Genomic DNA, 27292 nt, shown 5'->3' on the forward strand with positions numbered 1-27292 from the left:
AAAATCTGTGCGTAAAAATGAGACAGGAAATGTATTTGAATATGTTTGCTGGAGGGGTGTGCAAGTGTGTGAGGAACAAAGAAGCTGCACCTGCAGAAGGCAACTTCGCAGAGGGGAATTCCTCCTCTTCTCCCAGGGGGCTTCCTGCCCCCTGCCCCGCTTCGCTCAAGGCAGGCGCGTCTGCTCGAACCCATCGCCAGCTTCTAAAATGCGAAAACAACTTTTTTTTCCCTGGCCGCAGCCATGAACCCAAGCAAGCCTCTTTCCCCCTCAGCTGGCTCCTGTTGCTTTTCTAGGTGAAAAACAACAACAACCAAGTAACCATTTGTTGAATTTGTGTAGTGGATGCAAAAGGCAGCCCGGAAAGTTTCTGCTCTGATTTTTTGGGGGGTCCTGCCCCCAAATCAGATTTTTCCATTGTCTTGCTGTCTTTTCCAGTGGATCTGCAGGATTATCCTGCCTGTTGGTTAGGAGGTTGGGGGCCAGTGGCCCTGCACCCAACCCTTGCCAGTTGCCCAGACATGGGCACAAATCTTTCTAAAATGCCTCATTTGGCCACAAGGTGGCGAGAGGGCCTTGGACAATCTTTTGCCTGGGAAGCCGTCTAGTTAGTAGCTTGAAGTGCGCCAGATCAATCAATCAGAATAGAGCTGGAAGGGACCTTGGAGGTCTTCTAGTCCAACCCCCTGCTTAAGCAGGAGACCCTACACCATTTCAAACAGATGGACGTCCAGTCTTTTTTTAAAAACCTCCAGTGATGGAGCACCCACAACTTCTGGAGGCAGGCTGTTCCACTGGTTAACTGTAGAATTATCTCAAACCAGCAAAAAGATACGACCAGTTGCCCTGACTCAGCTTTCAGACGATTTTACCTGGGTATCTGAGAATCTTCACTGACCCGTGGCCCAACTCACGTTTGAATTGCTCAGCAGGATTTTCTTTTCTCCATCTTTCGCTTTGGTGTCCTCCTGCCTTGGAGGAAGCAACCAGTTGCTGCTTTCCCACTGGATTAGCAGAGCAACATGTCATGGGAACTCAGCCATGTGAATTGACCTGTCCCAGTCCTTTTCTTTGTTCGAACAAGGCTTGTTTGTGAGCACAGAGCCTTTGGGTAGCTTGCTTTTTTAAGGTTGCTATTTATTTATTTAAGCATATTTACAAATTGCCCCAGCCCATTGCATTCTGGGCAGCACAGGATAGAAAATGCTAAAAGCCCCCATCTGTCACTCCCCTGACCAAACAAGAGCAGGGAGAGAGACACAGAGAGACACAGAGATCGTTTTTCCTGGCTGACCTCATTTCAAACACGCCAGGATGTGGATGAAACAAACAGCCCCTGATCTGTCACTGGAGCATCCAAGGCATCAGCACACCCCCAGCTTTGCTCTGTCATCAGCCTTTTAACCGGGTTTGGATCGGGTCACCGAGTAGGAAGTTAGTTGCCTGGGCAGATGTGCGTGGGGCACACCCAGTCCCTTGGGCCTCATTGTGCCCAACTGGGGAGGGGAGTTGCATCTGTGTTGCTCTGGCCTTTTGTTCCAAGGCACCACACTTCTCTTCTGTCTGGGGAATCAATTGTGGTGCGTAGGGCTTTGGGAGGAGATAGGTAAAAACGGGCAAAGGAACTTTGCCAGCCAAATGTGGCTGGCATCACTTAGCATCCCACAGATGCCCTTGGCCTCTCACTTGGCAAAGGCCAGGACCACGGAGGGATGCGGCTCAGCATCTGTTTTCTTACTCTCCCTTTTGGCTTCCTCTGAGCAGGTTGGTGAGATTCCTGGCTTTCCCCCGGCTTGGAAAAAGAAGATTGCCAGGTTGGCTGTGCTCACCTCACCCTTAATCTGGTTGCTGAAATAACCCCTTCTCTAGGCTCCTCATAGGCTCGCTTTTTAAAGGATGCTGGTTATTTATTTAAGTGTATTTGCAGACTGCCCCAACCCACTGCATTCTGGGCAGCGCAAGAGAGGCCCAAGACCATAAAAGTGCCCGACTGACTGAGTCCGAGTTCTGGGTGAGCCTGCTGTTTAGAAGCACCTGCCATTCTATTTTCCTCCCTCCCCATCAGTCTGGTGAAGCAGATTGGTGGGAACCGGGTGGGTGGGTGAGTGGCGGGATCTGCAGCCTGCCTTTCCAGTTTGGAAGGAAAAGGAGGAACGAATCAGGGAATGGGGAGCCCTTTCCAAGCCTCTACTCGAGAGGTGGAGGAAGATATCCACAGGCGCATTTTGACTTAGCATGTGCTTTTACTGGATGTCGGCTCAGGACAAGATCTATTTTGCATTAAACAACATTCCTGCGAAGTTGGCTGAGCTGAAGGAGAGTGAGTGGCCCCAAAGACCACAGGGTGTTGCAAGACTAAGAGTTAACCAGAATCTGTACCAGCCCAACATCTTAACCAAAATACCCACAGGCTCTCTAATTTTTTTTTCAAATGATTTTAATGCTTCTATTTAGATATTATTGATTTTTTTTTGTCTGTGAGTGACAACTCCACCAACAGCCCCACCCGGGGACAGGCAGGACGAGATTCCAGTTCTGAAGGCTGCTTTTCTTCAGTTCCCACCGATGTCTGACAGGGTTGCCAAAAGCTTCCTGGCTGCTGTCAGACACATCATGGGCAGGCAGGCTATTTTTTGTTTTTTACTGCTTCCTTTGCTTTTCCTGATCTAGTGGAAACAGCCTGTTTGGCCAAGCATCGGAGGAACGTGGCTCCAACGCTGCAAAGGGACGCAGAAATAGGGGAAAGGAAGAAGGAAAGGAGGACAAGGCAGCCACAGCCCCTGAGATTCCTTGGAGGGGCTCCTGGGAAGTTCTGGGATGCCGCGCGTGCACACACACACACACACACACACACACACACACACACACACGGCCACGTCCTGCAGGTGGGAACATTGAAACGTGATGCTTTGACTGGTGAGTGCATCTCTGCATCCGCCTCCCCTCTGAACTGGCTCTTCCTGCATAGACACTGGCAGAGTTCCAGGAGATCCATGTGGCATCCAACACCCCCACTTGAAAATATGCGCAGCCCAGGAAGCAGAGGCAGACGGGGTGATTAGCTGCTGTGCAGCCCTTCATTAAAATGCTCCAGGGTTCCTTGGTGGGCAGGGAGGGGGGAAACACTCAGGCAGGGGGAGCCCGAGAGGCAGGGCAGAGGGGGGCGAGGGAGGGGTTGCCTATTCATCTAATCAAAACCTCCTTCTTGATCCCCTGTGGATAACTGTCTGACTGGGGGAGGGCATGGAGGAGTGGGGGGGCCTTTTTTGGAAAGAAGGCAACCATACAAACCAAGGAAGCTTCCTGTGTTTCGGTCTCAACCCAGTGGGATTTGGGAAGGTCTCCATCTCCAGAAGAGCCGACTCCAAGGATCAGCAACTTTCCTGCAACCTCAGCAGCTTTAAGATGTATGGACTTCAGCTCCCATGATTCCTCTGTCAGCAGGCTGACTTGGGGATTCTGGGAATTCAAATCCACAAGAGGATGGGGAATTCTGGAAGTTGCGTTTTAAAGTAGCGGAGGCTAAAAGACCTTACTCCGAGCACAAGGGCCACCAGTGAGGGTAGTGATTCAGCGGTCACCCTTGAACAGGGAATACCTGGATCAGAACTGATCCTTGGAGAACTAAAGAGGAGGAAGGTGAGCAACTGGCTTAGCCTTCCTGGCCGGGATTAGCATTTTAAAATGATGGGAGACAGGTTTGGCTGCATCTGGGCCAACACAGCGGGCCTTGAGGCCCCCAACGCCCTGGCATCGGCCCCAGATCACCGTTCCAGTTGGGGCCAGGTCTGAAAACACCCGACAGGGTGTAAAATATAAAAACAAACAAGAATTGCCAGGATTTGTCTTCTCTTCAAAGAGAGATGTAGTCTTTGCATCCTGAGCTTCTGAAAGTAATTATCTACTGTAGAAGAGAGCGCCTTCCCTCTTCTTCTTCTTCCTCCTCCTCCTCCTACATTAACCACTGGTCTCTCCAGGTGTTGGGAGAAAGAGGCAGCAGCTGGCCATTTTCCTCAAGTAGCAGAAGAATGCAGCAGGGTGCCAATTAGAATAAATTATTGCCTGCCTGTCTTGCTTGGCATGGAAATACCCAACCAAACCAAGCTCTCTCTCTCTCTCTCTCTCTCTCTCTCTCTCTCTCTCTCTCTCTCTGTGTGTGTGTGTGTGTGTGTGTGTGTTTGTGTTCTCAGCAAGCAGCCCAAAGCTTCATCTTTCAGCATCTTTCAGGAGGACAGAAGGTGTTCTGAAGATTTCCCCCTCCTCATCTCACCACATGCACAGGAAATCCTCAGCAACACACAATTTTGCTTTCCCATTTTCAAATGTCAGGTGTTTGGTCCTATTGTGCCGCTCTAAAAGGGGGGGTCTTCCTGGGGATTAGGGAAATGGCACGTGGAAAATTAGACTCCAGTTTTCAGATGAGCTTCTTCTTTTGTTAATTTGGAATCCGACCTGGCTATCTGTTCTGCTATACTGTTTTCTATCATGAGGTCTGATTTTGCAGGCCAGTTCTGACACAACCCTTTGTTCTCCTATTGATTAATTTTATGACTCTAAAAGCAGGGGGATGGGGCTGTGTGTGTGCGTGCACGTTGTGTGTTTTCCAGCCAGATCTTCTAACAGATTTGGAGATGCTGTGCAACTCCGGGTGGAGGAAGAATCTGGCCAGGGCTGCATTGTCACCCTCCGGGCTTCTTTCACCCGACCCGGGGGGGGGGAATTCTTCGACCGGGCTGGCCAAGACTGGAGAAACGCGGATGGGAAAGAGGCATAAAGCAGGGGTCTTCAAACTTGGCCTTTTATGACATGCACTTCAACTCCCAGAATGCTTCAGCCAGCGTGCCTGAAGACCCCTGGCATAAAGTCACCCCTGTTTATTGCTTTCATAGGTTTCCCTCGCTCAGCGTGCGCGGATCATTTAAGCAGGGCCACCCCTGCAGGCACGTGCGGATGGCGAGCCGCGTGTCCGCATTCCTGCTTCCACGCCTGCATCGCACGCGCCACGACGAGCATCCCTCCTGCGTGCCGGGGAGCACCAAAGGCGCATGCGCAGACTCTGAGTCTTCCCGGGCAGCCAGGGCGCCTGCGCAAGGCATCCTCCGGCTGCGCGCACGCCCTCACGTAAGCACGCCGGTCGGGCGGGAGCGCGCCCCACCCCTTCTCTCCTCGCTCGCTCCCCCTCCCTGCCCTGCCTCCTCCCCCGGCGGGGCCGCCATGTTGGATGGCGCGTGTGGGCGGCGGGTGTCAGAGGCGGCGGCGGCGGGCGGCGGAGCCCCGAGCCGAGCCAGGCCCGCCAGCAGCAGGTAGGAGACGGCGCGGAGGGGCCGGGGACGCCCCTGGGGCCGGCGGGGGCTCCCTGGCGGCGGGAGGGGGCAGCGAGGTCTGAGGAGACCCCCGAAGGCTCTTTCGGGGAGGGGGGCTCTGGCAGGACTCCCTAGCTTCCCTCCTGCCTCCCCCCCCAGGACCCCGACCTGCCGCAGGGGCTCGTGTGAAGGGGTGGCCTGAGGGAGGGGCTCCTCGGCTGCCGCCCCCCCCCATTGGCAGGGTCCAAAGAAGGGCTTGAACCCTGCTTTTTTGCAACCCTTTTTTTTGTTTTCTTGCTGTTCCCCAACTATGCGTGGCTGGTGGAGGCGGGGACCCTCATCACTGTATATTGGAGTGTGGCTTGGGAGGAGGACATTTAATCTTAATTTATTTTTATTTATTTTTTGGTGGCAATGAAATCTGGCAGCCGATGCGTTTCATGCAGCTTTTGTGCCTTTGATTAAAAGCCGAGCTCTCCCCAAAGCTTGTGCCCTTTAATCAGAATTAAATTGGGCAGAAAGCGGTTACCAGATTCCTCGTTATTGTTATGGTTTTTTGTGGGTGTGTCTTGCGCTTGGAAATGATAGAGCATAAATGTGAAAAAGAGACCAAAGTTGTGTGATTACCTAAAATGGACCCACAAGGGAAAGAATTGATGTGTGTGTGTGTAAAAGGGAAGAAGGTCAGTGTTTGAGCTCCTGAATATCCAAAAGGTATCGGTATAAAGCAAGTGGTTGGGTTGAGTTATGGAAGCTGCTTTGTATGTCTAGAAGATGTTTGTCTTCATCTGAAATGGGAAGGAAAAACACACACAGGATGGAGAATGGTCTGAGGTGTGGTGTGGGTGACACAACAGAGATTCTCGAGAATCTGTGCCTTCGCTTTCCTCCAAATGCAGAGGTTCTTTTGAATCAAATTTGAAATGTATTTCAGACACGTTGGTTGAACAGTGAATTTGTGCATTCCGGAGCTGGGAATTCATGCAGTCAGAATGTGTGTGTACTGGGACTGTATTTTGTGTTGGGTGGACTTGCCTTTGTGAAGGAGTTGTTCTGAAGAGATGTGTAATGCAGGCCAGATCCTAACACCCTGAATTCTCTGTCCTTTTTGTTATTTTTATTAGAATGAGAGCAGTAGTTCTTTTAATTCATGGCAGTGAAGTCTGTAGATGGTGGTCTTCGGCATCAAAGCTTGTTCCAGCAATCCCGGAACAGTCAATACCAAAAAGGTTTTCTCCTCCTTCTACCTTGTCAGTTGGAATCAAAATAGCCAGAAAGGAGAGGTCCGGTCCATTCACTGATTTTTCCAGCTATTTTTCTGTCATTTTCTGTTGCATTCTGCTCAATGGCAATCATATTCCTTGCTGAAGCATTTGATCTACCCTTGCAGACATTCCGGGTTTTCCATCAAATTATTGAATTTTAAAATATTTTATTAAAGTCTGCATAGTTTGGGAGATATTTGAATATCATATAAATATGAGTTTAACATTTTAACGCATAGGGATCTGCAGTAATGAAATACCGTGATGATACTTGATTTCTTCCCTGTTGCAGCACAACTGAGAAAATGCATTTACATTAATGCCAATATTAAAAAATGGTGACTGATTGCAATTATGAGGTAATATCCAGAACAGTTTTGGTTATAGATGCACTGGGTACAGTAACCTTTCTTGACTTAGTGCCTTTTAAGAGAGTTGGAACCAAGTAAAGATAAAATAAATCAACTCCAAATGATTTCATGGAGACACCTAACTCCTTGGATATGTAGGTTCTGCTGTTCTGGGAATTTTTATTTTTTATTTTTACTTTCTGGTCTAGTCTGATATTTCTTGTGGTCTCCCATCCAAGTATTAATTGGGTTCTTCTGGCCCTGCTCAGCCTTTGGAGATTAGCTGAGAATTTCCGCTGATAGTGCTGGAATTTTGTGAGTTGTTGGCCTCTTGTTTCTGGAGGTGTTGTATTGAAGAAGGCTGGTTGTAAATTGGACCTGCATGTTGGTACAGAGCTTGTGAAGTCTGTGCGGTGGGGTTATGATTGGGGTTTCCTTCATTCTCTCCCCCCCCTTTTTTTTAATAAAAAAGTGATTGAAATTTAGTATAACTTCATTTAAAAGGAGCATGGGCCCTTTTTGTGCAGACAGGTAAGTTAGGAATCTTAATATGTATGAACTGGCTCTATGTCACTTAGAAATATTCAATTGTCAATCGAATCCGTGGAAGTCTCTACCTGGGAGTAAATTTCACTGAAATATGTGAGGCATGGCCAGCTAAGCATGAGATTAAATTTATGTAGCTCTCTTGAACAGTCCCACGGAGAGTGTCAAGGAAGGCTGATAATGTTTAGGGATTGACTCTGCAATACGCAAGCCTAACTTCAGGGTTGTTGCAATGGAAATGCATTGGCAGGTGTAGCAATTTCTAGCTTAAAATACATTACAAAAAAATCATTGTGACATTTTGTCGATATGGGTTAGCTGAATGAATAGTTTAACATTGTTTGGAGAAAGGTAAACATATTGCCACATAATTGGAATACATATATATTTTTGTAATGTTATCATTAACGGGGACTATTTCTACTCAGAATTAAGCCCTACTGAGTTTAATAGTGGTAACTGCCACATAAGTGTGTAGCAGACTGTAGCCTTTAAATTAAAATGGGAAGTCTTTAATCATTTTATTTACTGATGCGTCTTCAGATTCCTTTTCTTCATTCTGATCTTAGCAGATGTCTTGCAAGTAATTTTCATGTGAAAGAATAGTGCCATTTGCCAGGGATCAAATAAAGCAGTCTAACTACATGACATGAATTTTCAAGTTTTGACTTGTTGATAATGAGTATTTTGGTTTGTCTGCAGCTTTCTAGAGTAAAGTAGCAATGTGATATATATTTATTGGTATATGTACATGATATATATTGGCGTTAATTCCTAGCCAATATGGTTAAAGACCACATTTCCTACAAACTGTAGATATTATACTGTATCACATCTGTAGATCATAAAAGTCTGGATCTTAGTCACAGGGCTGAGAATCTGGCACTTTATAGGGCTTTAAGAAAGTCTGTGTTCTTGCTGTCAATTTTGTTTTTTTAACTTGCTGTTATTTATTGTTTAACATTTTTTATTTTAATTTTTAATTCATTGCAGCATAAATGTGATGCAAATACAATAATTTAATTATGGAAAAGCTGTATAATTCACTTTGAGTCTGGTGGTTTGCAAGCTTCCCTGGAAGGCATGGAAAGGCTGCCGATCAGTGACTTAAATAGGTTACGCAGGGCTACCACATGGCTGTGGTGTGAATCCATCAAGTAAACCTTCCTTATTTGCCACAGTTATTTTTGGTTCCTCTGTTGTTGAGCATAGTAAGAAGGTGTTTTATAAGAGGTGAACTCAGTGGTCAGCATACGGTACATAGAAACCGACTATTGTGTTCGCATAAGATGCAAAATTTCTGCTGCATCTTGAAACTCTTTTCCTGGGTTCTTTGGAAGCTGATCAGATGGTCACAGATTTCCCTAAACACAGCTTGCAGTTCTTAGCTACCCTGAACTGAAGACCTTGCTCAGCCATATGCCCACCAAGGTCATAAAAACGGCTAGCAAAACTTGGTTTGCCGAATCTGCTCCATAGACCATAGATCAATTTGAGAAGGGATTGAAGCCCATGCCCTAGCTAGCCCATTGCTTAGGACACCTTATGACTAAGGTGCAGGAACATTTGCTTGCAAGCTTGACCAATTCTCTTCCGAGCTGGGATAGTGAGCGTGTGAGAGCTAAGCACAAGCCTTCCCAGGGTGTCAAAGAAGCCTTGCTGTGTAAGTAATCTTTTCGTCCTGTTGGTCTCCAAGTGACTATGAAGTTGGATCTGGATGATAGGCCTTTTTTTATAGTAAAAATAGAGTGCTCTCCTTTTCTTAAGCATCTCCCAGTGAAGGGTGTGAGCTGCTTGCAGGAAGCAGGCCATTTGTGAAGCCAGAAAATTTCAGCTATCCTTCACAGGGGTCTGGGGCATTGCCCCCACCCCTCCTGTTAATCCCTGCATGCTTAAGGACTTGGGAAGAGGGAAGAAGTGTCAATGGAAAGCTACAGAATTCTAGACCAGTTCCTCACTTCTCCAGAATTTCAGGTTTTAACTCACTTGCCTTAAGCCAACCTCACTGAAATAAATGGCTAATGGAAAGTATTTGTTTTCAAAATTAGTTTTTAGTAGCCGTACTCAATGGGCCTATAGTTTCTGTAGCTTCTGTATGTGCTTTTATGATGTTTGAAGCAACTGTCATGGTTAGTTGTTGCATTCCTTATGATGAAGAAAAGGAGAAATGGAAAATGGTCGCTTCTAAAGATGTTCTTCATGTTTAGACAGACACTTTTTAACTCCTTTAAAAGTTCAAAGAACAGATTCACCTTCTCCCCTGATTGTAGTTCTTGGCTTACTTAATGGATTTAAGTGGAGTTAAATTGCATACAGTGTTGTCTGGATCTTCCTGTTATAATTTCTTTCATCTTTAAAGTTATACTTGTGTTTTAAAAGCTGTTTAATGATGTTCACTGGGTCCATGAGACTGGTATCCTCTTGATCCTATTGAGTTAATCTTTGAGATTGAAAGAGTAAATAATACCTTCTCTGGGTTATTGTGATTTATGAGGTATAGTCAGCTCTCTGAAACTGCAAGTAAAGAATGAACTGTTCTTCCATAAATGAAGCAAAGAACTAGCAAACAAAACCTTCGCTGTTTGGCTTCATATACAACGTCTTGATTCTTATTCCCTGTGCCTCCTTGGTTCGGTTGCAAGCAGGTAAAGTATTGCAATTAACTAGTTAATTACATTGAGTATATTTTATGCTACATGAACGCTGCATTTCAGGGGATAAAAGTTTAAAAAAATATGTCAAACATCCTATTCCAGGTGTATGTTTACGGTTTTGCTTGTTGATTTTTTCTTGCCTGCCTGGCAACATTTGTGTTGTGGATACTTGAACACTCTGTAGACTTAATTGAATCAATGATGTTACAGATTAACTCTTAACAAAGTTGCCCTTTTTTAGCCTGTTAGCTACAATACCTTCCACAAAAATGGAGTTAGCAGTTCAGTAAGGATACTTCGGCACTATTTGCAAACACTTCCTGTTTTATTTCAATAAGGCGGAAAGTTTAATATGTCCTAATGCGAGGACATTGAGCAAGAGATTGTCTGGAAGTTTGGTAACACAGATGTTGTGCTTGCATTGTCCAGATTGTTCACAATGACCTTTAGGGCCAGGGTGTCCAATCTTGGCAACTTTAAGATTTGTGGACTTGAACTCCTGCGGAGTGGCTGGCTGGGGAATTCTGGGAGTTGAAGTCCAAAGGTCTTAAAGTTGCCAAGGTTGGATATCCCTAATTTAGAGCCTCAATGTGAAGCCTGCAACCCCCCAAATTTCTGCTCAGCCCAGCTTGACTCAAACTGAACGTGCTAACACCTCCACCTTGTAAGTGTGTTCAGCAGGATGGTCAGCCATTCTGTAAGTGTCCCAGTACTTGTTGCAGAGACTCCAACAACTGACGCGCTGTGAGTCCAGGAGAGCCCCCTGGGTTGAGCACTTGTCTGTTCCAGGACCAATGGTGAAGAATTGTCCAGAGAGCCACCAGCCCCTCGGTCCTGGCAGGATCGAGCCCGGCTCTTTTCCCCTATCCAAACCCGAACAGTATTTGAATCTTGAATCAGGACATTTGCTTGCTTGGGTTCTTGCCTCTTAATCCAGGGCAGGGCTGCATTTTTCACTGCAATTAAACTAATGGAAGTAAAATCTCTTGTGACCTGCTATTATTTTCCATTATGCTGACCCTGGAGGATGGGGTAGAGATTAGTCCCAGGTTCCTGGAGTCTCTCCCCCTGGACTTCAAAGCCCTTCCAATTGGGCTCTGTTTGCAGTTTGTGCTCCTAGGGTGGCTGCTTCAGACAACCTTCTGGGTTAATATCCTTTAGTTTGTGTTTCCAATAGGGCGTTTTCATTTTTTAAACATGTGTATTTTGCAAGCCTTATTTTAAAATGAGTAAATTGCAATTTAGCATTTGGGAAATCTTTTCTTGTGGCACATCCCATCTATCATACACTTGGTCTCAAACCTGATGGGAATGCACTGCCTGAATTGCTAAGTGGCCCTACACCTTGTAAGATCAAGAGAAGTATCAAATGGGTTTCCTTCTCTGTTTCCATAGCAGCGTTTAAGATCTGCCATGGTCCTACTCTGTGCCCAAGAAAATTCTGGGCATGGAAATCTGATTTTATTCTCTCTCTCTCTCTCTCTCTCTCTCTCTCTCTCTCTCTCTCTCTCTCTGTGTCTGTAGTCCAGCTTTCCCCAACTTTGCACTATCTAGATATGATGAATTGCGACTCCACTAATCTCCAGACAGTATGTTTGTGTTTATCCACTTTATTTTTTCTTATACTGTTAACAGTAAGCCCGCATTGGGCAATGCGATGATATTAGCATAATTTGAGGGTTGAAATTGTTTGAGGGCCTCTTCACATATATGTACAGCTCTCTGCTTTCTCCATTCCTTGAATAGCAATGTGTTTGTGTTTGTGTGTTTAATCTCAAAAATACTTGGTTGACTTGTTGCTCCTCATGAATCAGATTTCCTGTTTTTCTCCTCCTCCTCCTCCTCCTCCTCCTCCCTTCTCAATGATTTCTGCTGATGGTTCAACAGGATCTCTTCTGGCTTTTATTTCAAAAGCACCCAATTGTGTAACATGCCTTGAAGTACACAGAGTCGAAAGGCACATGATGAAATCATCTTGTTGAAGTAAGGCAACTCCGATGACGGGGGATGGACACTCCTGAGCTCCTTAGGGCATGATGGTGCAGCGGATGGTACATCAGGAATCCAGACTACCTAAACTTGGCCAATAATCCATGTTTTCCCATAGCTTTTCTAGAGAAAAGTTCTTCTGAAAGCATCTCTTTCCCTTTGGTAAACTGACTGTAAAGTTGCAGAGTCAGTCTCGGCCTTAGGATCAGATTCAACAATTCTCTGCTCAAGCTTTCATTCTAGAAGTCCTGAGATGGAAACTTAGGGTATGTTCAAGGTCAGTTGTCAACTAGTTTGTGTGTTTTAGAAAAATGACACTTGGTTCCCTTCTTCCTTTCTGAAATACATTTTACTTGCTAAATCTCAGCTTGGTTCTTTTTTTCTGCAGAACTTTATGTTTAGACTGTTGGAATGCAAGAAAATTCCTGTGATCTCTTCCAGGACTCCTTGCTGTTCTGTTGCTATGTTTTTCCTTTTTTTACTATGGCAGAAAAGATCCGATGTGTGTTCTGTATATGGACTTTTATGCCTAATGTCCAGTTTTATTGCATCTGTTAACTGTCTGTTAACTGTGATAGAATGAAATACAGAATTCATTTTCCTGTTTAGCTCTGGAAACAAATCTTTTGACACTCCCCCCCTTTTAAATGCACAGCTTCTTTATTGTATTAGTGTCTGATGATTTGTTACTTTTAACCCAGTCTCTCGTGAAAGATTTGAGCAATGGGTGTAATGAAAGCCCAGTTCTTTGTTCATCCCCCTGAAATGTCAGGAAAAGAGGCCATTTAGAGTTGAAGAGCAGGGGTCAGGAGAGTTGAGGCTTCCTTCCTGTATCTCCCCGAGATATTGGGGGTCTCTCTTGCTCCTTTTGTACCACCGGAAATAGTTGGATTCCAAAGCTGCAGGGGGTCGCCGGGCTTCTCTTTGAAATCTGGTGGGGTTTAATTCCAAGTGAACAGATGGGGCATGGGCCATCTGGTGCTTGCTTTCTTTTTCCTTCCTAAAGTGGTATTAGACCTGGAACAAGAAACATGCTTGGCATGGTTTAAGTTTTCAGTAGAAGAATGCAGGTACTTCTTCTTGCTTTCAATTAACTTTTTAAAAAAATCTGTGGCTTGTTAAATGCGTTTCATTATCCTGCAAACTGAGAACTTTCCTGCAATTTCAACAAATTGGAAGGTGTGATGCACTTTCCTTAATACTCCACAGAGTATTAAGATACGAATCTCCTTTTGCCCTGTGCTCTAACCAGGGAGTAAGTAACTCAGGGGTGTCCAACCTTGACTGTTTTAAAATTTGTGGACTTCAACTCCCAGAATTCCCTAGCCAGCCATTGAAGTTGAAGTCCGCAGGTCTTAAAGTTATCAAGTTTGGATACCCCTGGGGTAACTTAAGTTAACCCTCAGGACTGAAGTTATGATAAAACACTATGCCTGGTGCTAATTATTCATGTTTCCTGCTCTTCGTTTTGGAGTTTTGTATGCTGATTTTATTGCACCATAGAATATGCTGTAATAATCTAGTTGTTGTCTATAATTATAAACATTTATTACTTCTCTGTACATGGCTTCTCTGTATATACATCTATGAGTATGGCACCGTACTTAATTAAAAGAAAGGCCATGCCTCTAAAACTGGGGAGCCCTAGCTGTATCGTGAGTTTGGAAAGTTATGCATGATAAGACCCACTTGGGATTTGGAAATCACGTTAGAGTGATAATTTCTGAAGTCCGTGGTAGATCACTTACTTCGGTGAAGAAAACGACCTGAAAGCATTAGTTGTTCCTTTAATGACCGAGTCCAGATTATGTTAGAAAAGGGGGCTCTGGCCAGGATGGATCACAACGATTGTGATCATCTAAAACTGCTTCTCAGATTCTAAAATGCTTTGCCAAGTTTTTGGCCAAGGACAGGACTAAAAACAGTCTGGAAGCTCCCTAGGGCAAAGCGACCGTTTGCCTAATGTGGTTTTGGGAAGAATTTAGCTTCCAATCTGCATATGCGTTTTTTTCCCTTCTCCACTGTTCATAGTCCTGCCTTCCCTCTGAGTCACACACTATGTTGTTGAGAAGGCCAGAAAAGGCAAGTGTTTTTGAGGTGTGACACAGTGGCTGCATCAGACTTATCAGGAGGCCTAATTGCAGATATGGCTTCAGTTGCAGGAATCACAAGATCCCAAGAGAAATGAGTGCTCTTTGACAATAAACTGACAGTTTGCTGCAACTGCCAGAGCGGTTGTCTCTCCCTCTCTCTCTCTCTCTAACAAGTCGACTTGCATTCTGATATTTTCCCCAAGCAGCTGCTGCATAAAGTTTAATTCTGATTCGTGCAGCAGTTGCAACTTCACGGCCCTGTAGAGACCCCGTTTCTGCTGAGTTTACACGTTTTGTGGGCGATTCATCAGTAAGCTAATAATCCACAGGGCCTCTTTAAAGAAGGTTAATTCCCTACTAATGTAATGCTTTGCTTTTAATGAAAGTAATTTGCCAATATTTACCAGATGATCTATTTTACCTTTCTGCCTGTCAGATAGTGACATGACAGATGTTTTGCAGTCTTGATAGAAGGGGATCAGTGGAGGATAGGAAGCCTCTTGCCCCAGCCCCTGGGCCAGCAGCTGGTATCCCCCTCTGGGTCTCAGGGTTCTCAGGCTGAAGATTACCTTCCTGTGGGGCGTGCTGCGGGGTCTGTGATTTGGGGAACTAGCCCAAGTGTGATGTGCAGAGCAACAAATGGCCCTGCAGGGAGGAGGAGGGGAAATGATTTCAACAGGAGTTGCTTCAAGGCGGTGGTGCCATCTGGTCTGTAGCCGTAGCTCAGTCCTCCTTCTGGTCCTTTATCTGGCAATCCGAGCCTTTTACAATGTTTTATCTGGGTCTGGATGCCTGACGAAGGCCTCTTGAAACACTCCTGTTTGCCTGTGGCTGGAAGGAAGATATTGCTATAAATGGGGTCTGGATTCTTTTTCACCACCAGTCTTAGCTGTTGTGTCTGCAGTGGTTTAGTTACCCAGGTGCCGCTGAGGCAAGCTCAGGTCCTGGGGATGGTTCCTCCTGTCATGTCAGCCCACGGACAGATGGGATGCTGAAGTTGGATTTGACTCTTTTTCAAAATGCAAGAAAGCCATTGCCATGGTTACTAATGGGATTTTCCCTCCTTTTTAGGTCAAGCTTCCCAGTTTCTTTTGCACCTTTGATGAGGAGAAGAAATGACTTTATCAGAAATTGCTCCAAGTCGGGTGGTGCCCTTGCTCTGTCTTCCTGTCCGAGGGACTTGCAGAGGGGAAAGCGCCGCGGCGGCCAATCCCTAAGGACTTTCGGGAGGAATCTGCCTTGACGGGAGCAGGAGATAAAAATGACAACTTCGTCGATTAGGCGGCAGATGAAAAACATTGTGAACAATTATTCAGAGGCCGAAATTAAAGTCCGGGAAGCAACTTCCAATGATCCCTGGGGTCCCTCCAGCTCCTTAATGACCGAAATTGCAGACCTGACTTACAACGTGGTAGCCTTCTCTGAAATCATGAGCATGATCTGGAAGCGGCTGAACGACCATGGCAAGAATTGGAGGCACGTTTACAAGGCTTTAACCCTGCTGGATTACCTGATCAAAACTGGGTCAGAGCGGGTGGCCCAGCAGTGCAAAGAGAACATCTTTGCCATCCAGACTTTGAAAGATTTTCAGTACATTGACCGGGATGGGAAGGACCAGGGCATCAACGTGCGTGAGAAGTCCAAGCAGTTGGTCTCCCTGCTGAAGGACGATGAGCGGCTCAAGGCAGAGAGGGCCCAGGCCCTAAAGACCAAAGAGCGCATGGCTCAAGTGGCCATCGGAGTGGGCAGCAACCAGATCTCCTTTGGCCGAGGGTCCAGCCAGCCTAATCTGTCCACCAGCTACTCTGAGCAAGAGTACGGCAAATCTGGAGGCTCTCCAGCTTCCTACCATGGGTGTAAGTGCACATTATGGGCTTTGGTGTGCTTCCACGCTCTCTTCTGATTTGCGGGTGGGTTAAAAAAAAGAAATGCGGGTCTTTGAACCAGCTACCTGGTGTGTGGCCCTTATTTGGCTGGTGCTTTCACTTTAAATATGTTCTCCAGGACAGGATAACCGCCCTAAAATTGAATTGGAAGTAGTTCTTTCATCCTTGCCTTCCTGCAGGGGTCCCATCCCACTTAGTTATAATTTTGAGTTTTATTCCCTTGTAGAGAATTTTGTTGCATTTTTAAAGATGGAGAAATGCCTCATTGAACTGTTACAGGGAAAAGGTTCTGTGATAACAGAGAGTTGATTAGTGTACAGGTGCTACTAGACTCTTAGACTAGTAATAATAATTTTCTAAAATAATTTCTGTGAATCTGTGAGAAGTGTGGTTCCCATTTTTCCCCTATAGGGAGCATTTATCAGACACATGTAATGGGAAGCACTGGGATTCCCTAGAAGTCTCAGACAGCGGAAATATCATCCGGGAAGTGTTTCTGGTTTCGGGGAAGCTGGCCTGAATGGCTGCTCAGAGTTCAGCCGTTTCTGTAAGAATTTTGTGAAAGAGCAGACCTCAGTTTTTGACTTCCTCATAGTTTGGAAATCCAAGGGTTTGTGGAAGTGGCAACAAAGCAGGTCTCGGGGTATCAAAATTGGATCTACTCAGTGCCATCTTGTGCAAACATCTGAGTCAATGATCAGGCGCTTTGTAGCAGGATAACAAAGGATCTCTTCATGGGTTACAAGGAAACCGTTTAGGCTGGATCGTTGGGAGATGAGGCTTTCACGACAATGCTGGGATGCTTTGGAAATTTAAGAAATTGCAGGGTTGGCTGGGGTGCTGATGAGCTGTCATTACTGGCCTCCTAATGACATTATTGATTTCTCTGAGGGATTTAAATGTGGAGTGGAAGGTGGAAATAGGTCAGTTCAATTTACCGGCACAGTTTTATAAAAATTAACGGAAGCTTCGTGGGGGTAGTCAGCCCGTCTTAATCTGAAATGCTGCTATGATTTTAAATCTCTGAGAAATTTTAAGCAATTCCTTAAAAACAATTTTCAGTTAGCTGAATGTGGAAACAGGGCGGTAAGCTGTCCTAACTAGATTTACTCAAGCCAGCCATGCTGAATTCTGAGGGCTTTGCTCTCTGTCTCTCCTCCGTGTGCATGGGATCACCATTATCAAGCATTCCTGGTCTGGATCCAGGGAAGGATTGCGTTTCACTTTGTTTGACGTTGCACCCAGATGAATGCTTCATGGACCGAAACAGGCCTGGGAAATTTACTGTTACTGTACTTATTAGGAGAGGAAGCAAAATACCAGGGAAATCACAGCTTTTTGGCAATATCTGTAGAGACCTCAGGTATGACTATCTAGTTTGCCATTCTTCTCTTACAGATGATGTGTGGGATTGGACCTTGGGAATTTCTGTGCATTAAGTGGGCACTTTTCTATGGGATAATGGCATAGGGTGGGGTGCACGTCAGCATAGCAAACCATTCCCAGCCTTAAGAACCGCAATGCTGTTAGTCTGCCCCTGTGCACTGCTTGCTAGTACCGTATGATGGGACTTCATGTCTGCATCCTCGACCTTCTTTTCCCCCCGATCGTCTGCTGCATTAGAGGGACAGCAGTTCTGCGTTTAAAGCGATGCCAATTCGGAGTTTGCATTCAAGATAGCCAGCCTCAATCTTAAAGAGCCTGGCCTTGGGATTCCGACCTAATCAGACGCCCTTGGCACCCACCTGGCTTCCAGATCAGTCTTTATGCGCAGCATGTTAAATGGGAAACCTCAATCAGTGCATCTGTGATTAGAGGACAAGCAAGGACAGCCACCTTTAGAATCCCTTCTTCCCCTCCCACCCCCAAATATCTACGGCTGTAAATCTCACGTTTAGTTTTGGTTTTATCAGTCTTCAGCTGGCTCTTTGGCAGTTTACAGTTCTGGGTTCTCTGTTTCTACTAAAGTAATTCTGCTGGCTGCCGATTGCCAGTAGTTTGGCAGTTCAAGTCTCACTGGCTCAGGGTTGGCTGAGCCTTCTGTCCTTCTGAGGCCGGTAAAACGAGGACCCAGATTGTTGGGGGCCACAGGCTGACTCTGTAAACCACTTAGAGAGGGCTGTAAAGCATTGTGAAGCGGTATATAAGTCTAAGTGCTATTGCTATTGCTAATTATTGGTTTGATCTGCCTGGGGACTTTGCAGTTCAAAGATGGGTAAGGAACATCACCACCTTGGCCTAAGTTGCGGAAGTGTAGCTGACACACTGTGGAGGATGGCTGAGGTGGAGAAGAGGGGCTTTCAGCAGCTGAGCTGCTCAGAGAGAGTCAAGCTTGTGCCTCTTTTTCCCTGCAGCTACATCACCAAGAGTGTCTTCAGAACTGGAGCAGGCCCGACCTCAGACCAGCGGGGAAGAGGAACTCCAGCTGCAGCTGGCTTTGGCCATGAGCAGAGAAGTGGCAGAACAGGTTGGTTTCTGGCAGAGCAGCAGCATCCCCTGATGCACGTTGGGTTGACCTGCCGTCCACGCTAGGAAGGTGAAATGAGGAAAAGAGCTGGGAAGAGCACAGGTAGGCACCTGCAACTCTTCAGGTGCAGCTGAACTACAGCTCTCAGCCCCCTCCCCTTCTAGGTTTGGTAGGTTGGAATAGCAGGGGGAAAGTTCTGCAACCTGCAGGGGCCGTGTCATCACCACCCCAATTTCCCCGTTAACTGAAAATCACTCATGAAAACCTGGCTCCCGGCTTGTCTGTCACGGACAAGCAAGGAGCTGGTGATCCGTGGAAGTGTATGACAGTTGTTACGAGTTAAGCATGATCATCAAAGGAAAGCTGCAGCCTTTTTGTGAATGGATGTGAATCACCCTCTGGAGCTATCAGTCAAAGCCTAAAGCAAAAAATTTTGCAGGTCTAGGATCAAGCCTTAACGGTGCCAGTTTTTCTGTTTGGCTTCTAAAACCTTAAATTGATGTGTATGGAAAATTCTGAATCTTTGAGGCACCCGTGCCTTAGCAGACACAGTGAAGCAGGAGTGAAAATGGGCGTTTTAGCCTCTTCAGTATTAGATCAGGGGTCTCCAAACTTGGCCACTTTAAGACTTGTGAAGCCAGTTACTAGATGACTAGGGAATAAAGCTGTTACCTGTTTTGCAGTCTGGCTGGAAGTATTGGCTGTAATCTAGACTAGGAAATTCAGAAAACCACATGGAAAAAGTGTCATCCAAGCACTTCACAGACGAGCCCTGAGCACAACTTGTGGCTTTCCTTGAGCCGTGGTGGGAGCCTGTTTTAAACCTCCCACTCCTCCTTTCTGCAGGAAGAGCGCCTGCGCCGAGGAGACGATTTGAGGTTGCAGATGGCCTTGGAAGAAAGTCGCAGAGATACTGTCAAAATTCCCAAAAAGAAGGAGGTAGGCGGTTTCTTTTGAAAGAATTCTCAGACCTCACTGGGAAGGTGGGACACAAACGTAGCCGGCATTGCAACTCTATTTGATACGAGTATTTATGCATTCATGGAAGACACAGTGTTTTATTATAAAAAATCTCTTCCGTACTGGGATAAAAAGCCCAAGTGATCAGCTGAGGGCATGTGAAAGAGTGAAATGGTGCAATTTTTTTTTGTTCCTTATGCTCCTCTCTTTCTTTTTGAAAAAGATGATTTGTGGATCCTGTAAAATGTTTGTACACAGCTAAAAATAACCTTTATCAGCAGCACACAGCTTTGCTGGACCTCATGGATGCGCTGCCCTCTTCTGCCACCTCCGCCCCAAAAGGGGAGCCTTGGAAGCCCCCAGCTGCAGTCAACAAAACTGACCCTTGGGGGGGTCCTCCAGTCAGCACTGCCACCTCTGATCCATGGCAATCGTTCGGTAAGAGTGGGGGAAAGGGGTCTTTTGCTGCCCACTCCCACAGAGCCCTAGGAGTGGGATGGACTGTGCAAATCCTGAAAGCCTGGCTTCCCTTGTAGTTTGGCACCTTTTTTCCTCCTCCTCCTCCTCCTCCTCCTCCTCCTCCTCCTCCTCCTCCTCCTCCTCCTCCTCCTCCATCACCACCACTACCATACCCAACTAATCCTCTAGAACAGGGGTCTTCAAACCAGTATAGCTGAGGACTAGTGGACAGTCCTATTGGTTGTTAGCCCTCGTTTATTTTTTTAGTTTATTTTGCAGAAGGTTTGCGTGTCTCCTAGGCCAACGAGGAGCAGTTGAGGTGACTAAGCCAGGCCGTTGGTTACGGATCTTGTCTGGGGCTGCCTTTATAACTGGGTTGCTTCTGGTGGAACTAGGCGGTGGGAGGGTTAGAATCTTGCCAGGAGGCTTTTGAAAAGATTAAGTGGATCCAAATTTTCTGGAATCGGGTTCTGCCTCCCTTTTTTCCAGACTCCCCAGTTAAACCTTTGAGGTGCCTTTTTTTCCTTTATGCTTCTCCTGAGGCTGTTTCTGTGATGAGATACTTGGAGGATATCTGTGGAGGTTCTCAGTCATCCAGGTCAAGGTTGTCCCAAAGGTGCTTTTTCAAAAGGCAACTAGACTTTGTTTTTCCTTGAAGACCTTTCGTTTGAACTGAAGAAGCTTCTTGGATGAGAAGTGAAACGTCTTCAAGGAAAAACAAAGTCCAGTTCTGTTGTGAAAAAAACACTTTTGGGATACTTGGAGAATACCTGCCAGAGAGGCTTGCCAGACGAGGGGATTTATCCCAACAAATGTTCAGGTCTCGAATTCCCCTTTCAGATGCCCAGATTGGGAGATTTCTTCTGTTAACTCCAAAGCTGGATGTTGTCCAGCTTTGCTTTGGCTATTAACCACTTCTTGCTCAAGTCCTTGACTTTGCTTGTCCATCTGCTGTACCTGCAAGGTGGGCTTTACTATTCCTTATCTTAGGATGCAGAAATGGTTGCCTATTCAAGTGCTGCAAAGGCACACAGAAATCCTTCGGTCTCTTTCGTTCCCTTTCTGTCACCTGTTAGGATTGTTCTTGGTTTTTGTGGCAATCTTTATGTGCATCCAGTAGAACAAGCTTAACAGGAGCTCTGGCTCAGCATTTGCTTTGAACTGCTCCGTCCTCAGACCCTTTTGTCTTTTGCTGCCGGAGATAAAGGAAACATCCCCAAACGGAGGCCCTGGGTTTGGGGAATGTAAGGGGTTTTGGGAACATTTCATTCTTAAACCTAGGAAGGTGCCATCAATCCCCCGCACTAAGGTTCAAGGAAAGAGGCTGCTCCCCAAGCTGCAGCTGCAACAACTGGGGGGCTTCCAACATTGACGGATTTGATTCATTGATAACAGCCCCTTGTTTGAGCTCGCCAGCTCCTTGGCTCCCTAGGATGGTGCTGAAGAAACCAGATTTATGTATCTGAATGCCGCTGAAAAGGCTGACTCAAAGCGGAACAGAGGCCTTTAAGTCTCACTTAGCTGGACGGGGATTTCAGTGAGATTCAATAAGAGCCTCCTCAGAAGGGGGTCTTGTCCTCCAGCCCTGCCGTTTCTGCGCCCGCCCGCTTTTGTCCTCCAATTCATGAAAGAGCAACTTGTTTGGGAGGTTTCCATTTACGGCAGCCCCGAGCGATTAGCATTTCTTCCATGGCATTGTCGATAAATTTGCCGGAAATGGAGGCCACGGGAAGAGATTAGCTGCTTTCTCTGGAAAGCTCTGCGGTGTTTCCTGTCTTCTGGACATAATGACTGGGAACCTGCACTGGTTTGTAAATGTGGATCAATGTTTTTACAGTGTGTGTGTTTCCAGCAGGGTTCCTTTAAACAGATACGCCAAAACACAACCAACCAATGGAAAATTTGGGCTCTCCTTGATTAAATCAATGCACTAAGAAAAGGGGAGGAATAGCAACTTGCTATTTTAATTTTGTGGCATAATCATGTTGATGCCGATCAAGAAATAATCTTTAACTTTTAAAAATAATAATTAAGAAATCCTGTTAGAATCCAGTTTATGATGAACCAATATGGAATACTTGGATGGGCAGCAGGTCGATCCGGACAAGTGGGTCTTCAGTGTTTGAGAAGATCAAGACGGTTCTTAACGTCTCGTTGTTTAACTTCAGCAGAAGCAAAAAGGTTCCTTTTCCCTGTTTGAAATCGCACATCTGGATTTAGGATTTCTTTGTGAAAAATGCTCCACAGATTTTGGCTTAGGATTCTAAATGTTGTGTGTAGATGCTCTTCGCATCTAGTTCTGTTGGTGAATTTCTGAGTTAGGTTTAGGATTACATAAATAAATCCCTCAGAACTGATCGTTGGTAACAGGTTGAATGTCGGATTTAGCTGTAACCTGGCTGTAAATCTTGTACATCCTTTGCCTGCAGGTGCCAAACCAGCCACCTCTGTTGATCCGTGGGGAGCCCCTGCAGCATCCTCAGCTGCCCAGCCTCTCCCAAAGAATGCTGATCCTTGGGCTCCTTCCCAGCCCTCCTCCGTGGCAACAAAGACAGCCGTGGACCCCTGGGGACCAGCACCAGTAAACAAGCCAATTTCTGCTTCTAGTAAGTAGGATGCCTGCTTTCCGTGTCTCCTGGAGGAGCCTGTTTTATTGGCGGCGAGGTCTAAAACATCTTCTCTGGCCTGTAGGTGCTTAGTGGCTGGACACGAGGTAGAATTATCGCCATACGGCTGCAATGTTTAGAAATATCACAGCCCGGCTCAAGTGATGGGAATGCTTTTTTTAAAAGCGAAAGATGATAGTTGTCTCTCCTGAGCAAAGGAGAAGTTGTGGATACTCTAAAGCTTTTGTTTTATTCCCTGCATCAGCCAAACGGGAAGGCCCAGATCCCAGCCTCTCCAATCAGGGTGGCCCAGATTCTGGGGTGGAGTTTTGCAGCTGGGTGAAACTGGTTATCTTCTCCTCCACAAAGAAAGAGAGGGAGGGGGGGGGGCACCCTGATTGCAAGGCATTAGAGGAGACCATATTTTTCTAGGATTATGGAGAAGAGTCCTGGCTGGGGTGCAACTAAAACGAGGACACTCTTGTTTTCCACTGCAGGTAGTAAATCTTTCGACCTCTTCAGCAATTTGAATGGGACAATTAAAGACGACTTTTCTGAATTTGACACCCTTCGAACTTCTAACAAGCAAGGTATCTTTGAAACGGACACCTGAGTTTGGGGGCTGAAAAGGGGCTTGAACGCCTGATAGGAAACCGCTGCTGAACGATCTTGATAGCCTTCCCCAAATTAAAAGAAAAAAAAAATCACAAGGGAGAACATGACTCCTGTGGACATTGAGGCCTAGGTAAACGAAATTGTTTATAAAAGATCAGCATGATCCGTGCCAGTGCTTGGTGTTTGAGGCAGGCTGGGATTTCACATCCCTTGGAAGGAGCAACAAAAAAAGGGGGAAGAGTAAAGCAATCGTCTAATGTTTGAGGAAAGCGGGCATAATAGGGATCGCGTCCTTTTGAGATCCATCTTTTTCAGGAGCCGTTTTTTCTCTTTCCCGGATTCAGGTTCTGCTTTGTCAGCTCAGAACAGTGGGACCACCAGCCCCGCCCTCTCGGACTCCCTGCCAGCCGGCTCCTCCTCCTCCAGTCAACAGGGCGGCGCTCGGAGGACCCCCGAGTCTTTCTTGGGCCCCAATGCTGCTTTGGTGAATCTGGACTCCCTGGTATCTAAGCCCCCCCAGCCAGCACCATCCCTTAATCCGTTCTTGGCTCCGGGTACGTCTTCGCCCCGAGTTTGCACTTGTGGTTTCTTTGAGAGTGGAGAACGGGCACATCGGGGCTCCATTAATGAGTCCGCTCACTTTAAGGCCGACGGTCTGCACTGTGTTATTTGAGTGAGGGCAGCAGCTGATTTCACCAGCCTACTGGTAGCTGCTGATCCCAGCTGTGTTTTAGGGAAATGGCCTGGCAGGGAACAGGATCCAGAAGCGCCAGGTGAGTTCTTGGAGAGGCAGCTGGAGCATGGTTTAGGCAGTCCTTCTAAGCATCATTAAGACGAGTGGCTTCAGCTCCCAGAATTCCCCAGCCAGCCCTGCTTTAAGAAGTTGCTGATGTTTCTCAACACCACTCTGAGTGGAGCTTTGGGGAGAATCGCCTGGAGGCTGTCGTTGGGAGGAAAGGTGGGGGTGACTCTGGGGCTCTTAGGGAGAGGACCTTGGTTCTAGGTCAGAGTCTCTCAGCTGGGCTACTGGCTAGCCCCCAGCAGCGGAATCCAAATTCTGCGGTGCTTGGCAGAATTGCTCAGGCACAACTTTGGTTGTGATTTGTTGCTCTGGTTGCCTTTTCTGCAGACCCCCCCCTGGCCCCTACCCGGCTGCCTTCTGCAGACCCCACTGCTCCCATTCCTGGGCAGTGGGCATTGCATGACGCACCGGCAGGGCCCCTGCCTCTTTGCCTTGCATTGAAGGTGTCTGGAAAAGGGTGCCTTTGTTGCAACCTTGTGCTTGTGTAACTGTTTGCTGTCGGCCTGGAAACCGGGGAGATTGGACTGACTCTTCCCTCTTCTCTGCTTCCAGGATCGTCGTCGTCGGCTTCTCCTTCTCCGGCCGCAGTCAACCCCTTCCAAGTGAATCAGCCGCAGCCCCTCACTCTCAATCAGATGCGGGCCAGCCCCATCCTCGGGGGTAGCCTGTCCTTCAACGCTGCGCCGGGGCTGGAACCGGGGCCCCTTCCTTCTGTGGCTCTGCCCCCCTTGCCAGCCGTGGGCCCCGTGACCTCTCTAACCAGGATGGGCCCGGGAGTAAGCGTGGGCACAATGGGCTCAGTGGCTCAGCCTGTCCACCACCCGGGAATTCCCCCCTCGATCTCTCAGCCGGCCAACGCGACTAACCCTTTCCTCCTCTAGAGGAGGCCTGGAGCGTGAAGCCTCCCTGGGAAAGGCGGGCAGGACATTGGAGGTGAACCGCAAGCGCCGGAGACGGGGGCGGCTAGGCTGTCTGGCTGCCGGAGCTTTCTGCGGGAGCTCCGGTGCCCTTGGCCGTTCCCCGAGACCCGCCCACATGCTGCAGAGGGTACTTTTTGTTTGGGTTCTTGGCAGCCTGGCAGAAACGCCTTGGCGTGTGTCACCAAAGTCAGTTTCTGCTCCCTCCCCTTCCTCCTTTTTTGTTAATCATTTCAACATAATAGGAAGACTTTGCCATCTTAAATAGCTCCCTGTGTTGTTTTGTAGACCATACGCCGCACTCTGAAGTGCCACAGCCTGAGCCAGCCAGATCCCATGCTTGTAAAAACACATTTGAGACTCAAGAGTGCTAGTGAACATGGTTTGCACATAAACCATATTCTCTTCTAGACTGTTGGTTCACCCATAGTCCTTATATCAGTCTTGACAAAAGAAGTATCTGGCCAGCCCAGGCCTTTGTTTTCTGTATATCCTCACACACTAAAATGTTGTCGAGCAAAACTCTGCCTCCCTTCCCCCCCCCCTGAGAATCAGGTGGGGGGGTGGTTGGGCGAACTTATCCAGAGGAGGAGACCCGAAGCAAGCTCTGTGAAGTCCTGCAAGTTTTTGTGAAACCCCGCAAGTGTGCCGTTTTGTACGCAGTGTTGAATTTCTACACTTCTACGGACTGTCCACAACCTCCGTCTGAATGGCTGGCATGCTGCACTTGTGTTCAGGACCGTTTTTGGCTCTGCTTTCTGATGGTGACTTCATTTGGAAATTAATTGCTCTTTTACTTTGACTTGCAATGCAAGGTTTAAAAAAGCATATGGTGGGGGATACAGAGGTAATAGGGCGACTCGGGAACTGATTTGGGGTGACCTTTTGTTATTATGCAGTAATCCTTGTCTACTTTTGCACTTTTAAGGATAGGGCCGTTTTGGATTTGAGTTCGTCAGGTCAGCGTTCTGTTTTCACTCTTGCTAATTTTTATAATGTTCTTATTTAACAGTCAATAGTTTTGATAGACTTATCAGGTTTAGTGGAAAAATTAAGATACTGTCTTTCTTTTCCAATTCTTTTCTTTTTTTGATTTAATGTTTCTTATTTATATATAAATATTTTAGCTCTTGGTTTTCATAAAGAGAATTTTAAAGGGAGTATCGACAAACCTGCTTTTGAACAAAGACATTTGTATTGAAAAAAATTGGAAAAGCTCCTGTAACATAAATTTTGAGAGGAATATGGCTAAGGTGACATTTAAAAAGGAAAACACTACAGTTGCCTTTCAGATTCCCAGTTTTATGAATACATCTCTCCACTTTGTGTAAAAAAACAAAACAAAACCTCCTGGAAGCTTTTGAGAGGTTGAAGATCATGGAAAATAAATGACTTCTCTCTTGTAATACTTTCAGCAACTTAAAAATAAAACAAAACATTACTGTATGAATGTTACTTTTAATTAACTAAACTCTTCTAACTAAAGAATGCACTTCATGGTGTTACGTGGCTCTGTTTACAATCTTCTCTGAAAAGTAAAACTTTTGATGCTTTGGGCTCCTTTTTTTCCCCCCCCACTAAGCCATACTCGGGTTTAATAACTGCTTGAAAATTCTTTACTTTCTTTTCAAATGGTAACTGCAAGGAAGCACGCATGAACATGTCTGCATGCTTACACACAGATGTTCGCAACAGCGAGACGAGGTCCCTTGATGCTGGACCCTCGCTGTGTGCAGTAGGACAGCTGCTGGGTGGCTTTTAATAATTTAGAAGAAACATCCATGCCAGGAAGCCTCTTTTGGGGCCAGCTGACTATGCGTATGTGTGTCAAGGAAAACTTCCTGAAAAGCTGTGTGGCTTGAGAGTGGCAAGAGGGACCTTTTGCTGGTGACCTTGAGGGAAGGCACCTGATACCAACATATGACAGACAGACAGACATTGGGCGGTAGACAAGCAACTGCTTTCCGATGGCCTGCTGCCTCCATTTCTCATTTTGTTTCCTTTACCTTGCTGCAAAGTTGTTGTGTTTGAATCCTCACAACAGGTCATTTCACTCTGGGTAGCCATGAACACCCCCAGGCCCCCTTTCAGCGTCTGCCCTTGCACCGCGTGGCCAGCATAGTCTTTGCAGTCCCTGCAGAATTCCTGCTTCAAAAAGGGCTTCCTGATTTATTTTGTCCAGGTGGAAAAAATAGCTTGTGCTATGGAGCTAACCCAGGTACAGTACGCTAATTAAGTGTTTTGTCTGCAGTCAACGGGACTGCAGACAGTAGCCTTAAGGAGCCAAAGGTTTTAAAAGAGCTTAAGCTAAACATGTCATCTTCCTGGCATTGCTTTCCTTCCACTTAACGTAGTCTAACAACATCATTAACTGTCCCTT

General features: G+C 46.5%; 1 protein-coding gene across 2 annotated transcripts; it reads left to right on the forward strand.

Moving 5' to 3' along the window:
* Positions 1–5166: 5166 nt before the first annotated feature.
* Positions 5167–26404, forward strand: EPN2 (epsin 2). 2 transcript variants are annotated; one of them, XM_039367940.1, is made up of 9 exons: positions 5167–5303; positions 15272–16056; positions 18441–18553; positions 19400–19492; positions 19792–19951; positions 22402–22578; positions 23076–23168; positions 23538–23747; positions 24548–26404. In XM_039367940.1, the coding sequence occupies exons 2-9, from the start codon at positions 15462–15464 to the stop codon at positions 24874–24876; spliced, it is 1770 nt and encodes a 589-aa protein (XP_039223874.1). In that variant the 5' UTR covers positions 5167–5303; positions 15272–15461; the 3' UTR covers positions 24877–26404. The 2 variants fall into 2 exon arrangements, with proteins under 2 accessions (XP_039223874.1, XP_039223875.1); XM_039367941.1 differs by having other exon boundaries at positions 19795–19951.
* Positions 26405–27292: the final 888 nt, after the last annotated feature.

Source organism: Crotalus tigris, unplaced genomic scaffold (assembly GCF_016545835.1).
Source record: "Crotalus tigris isolate CLP2741 ecotype Arizona unplaced genomic scaffold, ASM1654583v1 scf7180000020608.1315917, whole genome shotgun sequence".
NCBI lineage: Eukaryota > Metazoa > Chordata > Lepidosauria > Squamata > Viperidae > Crotalus > Crotalus tigris.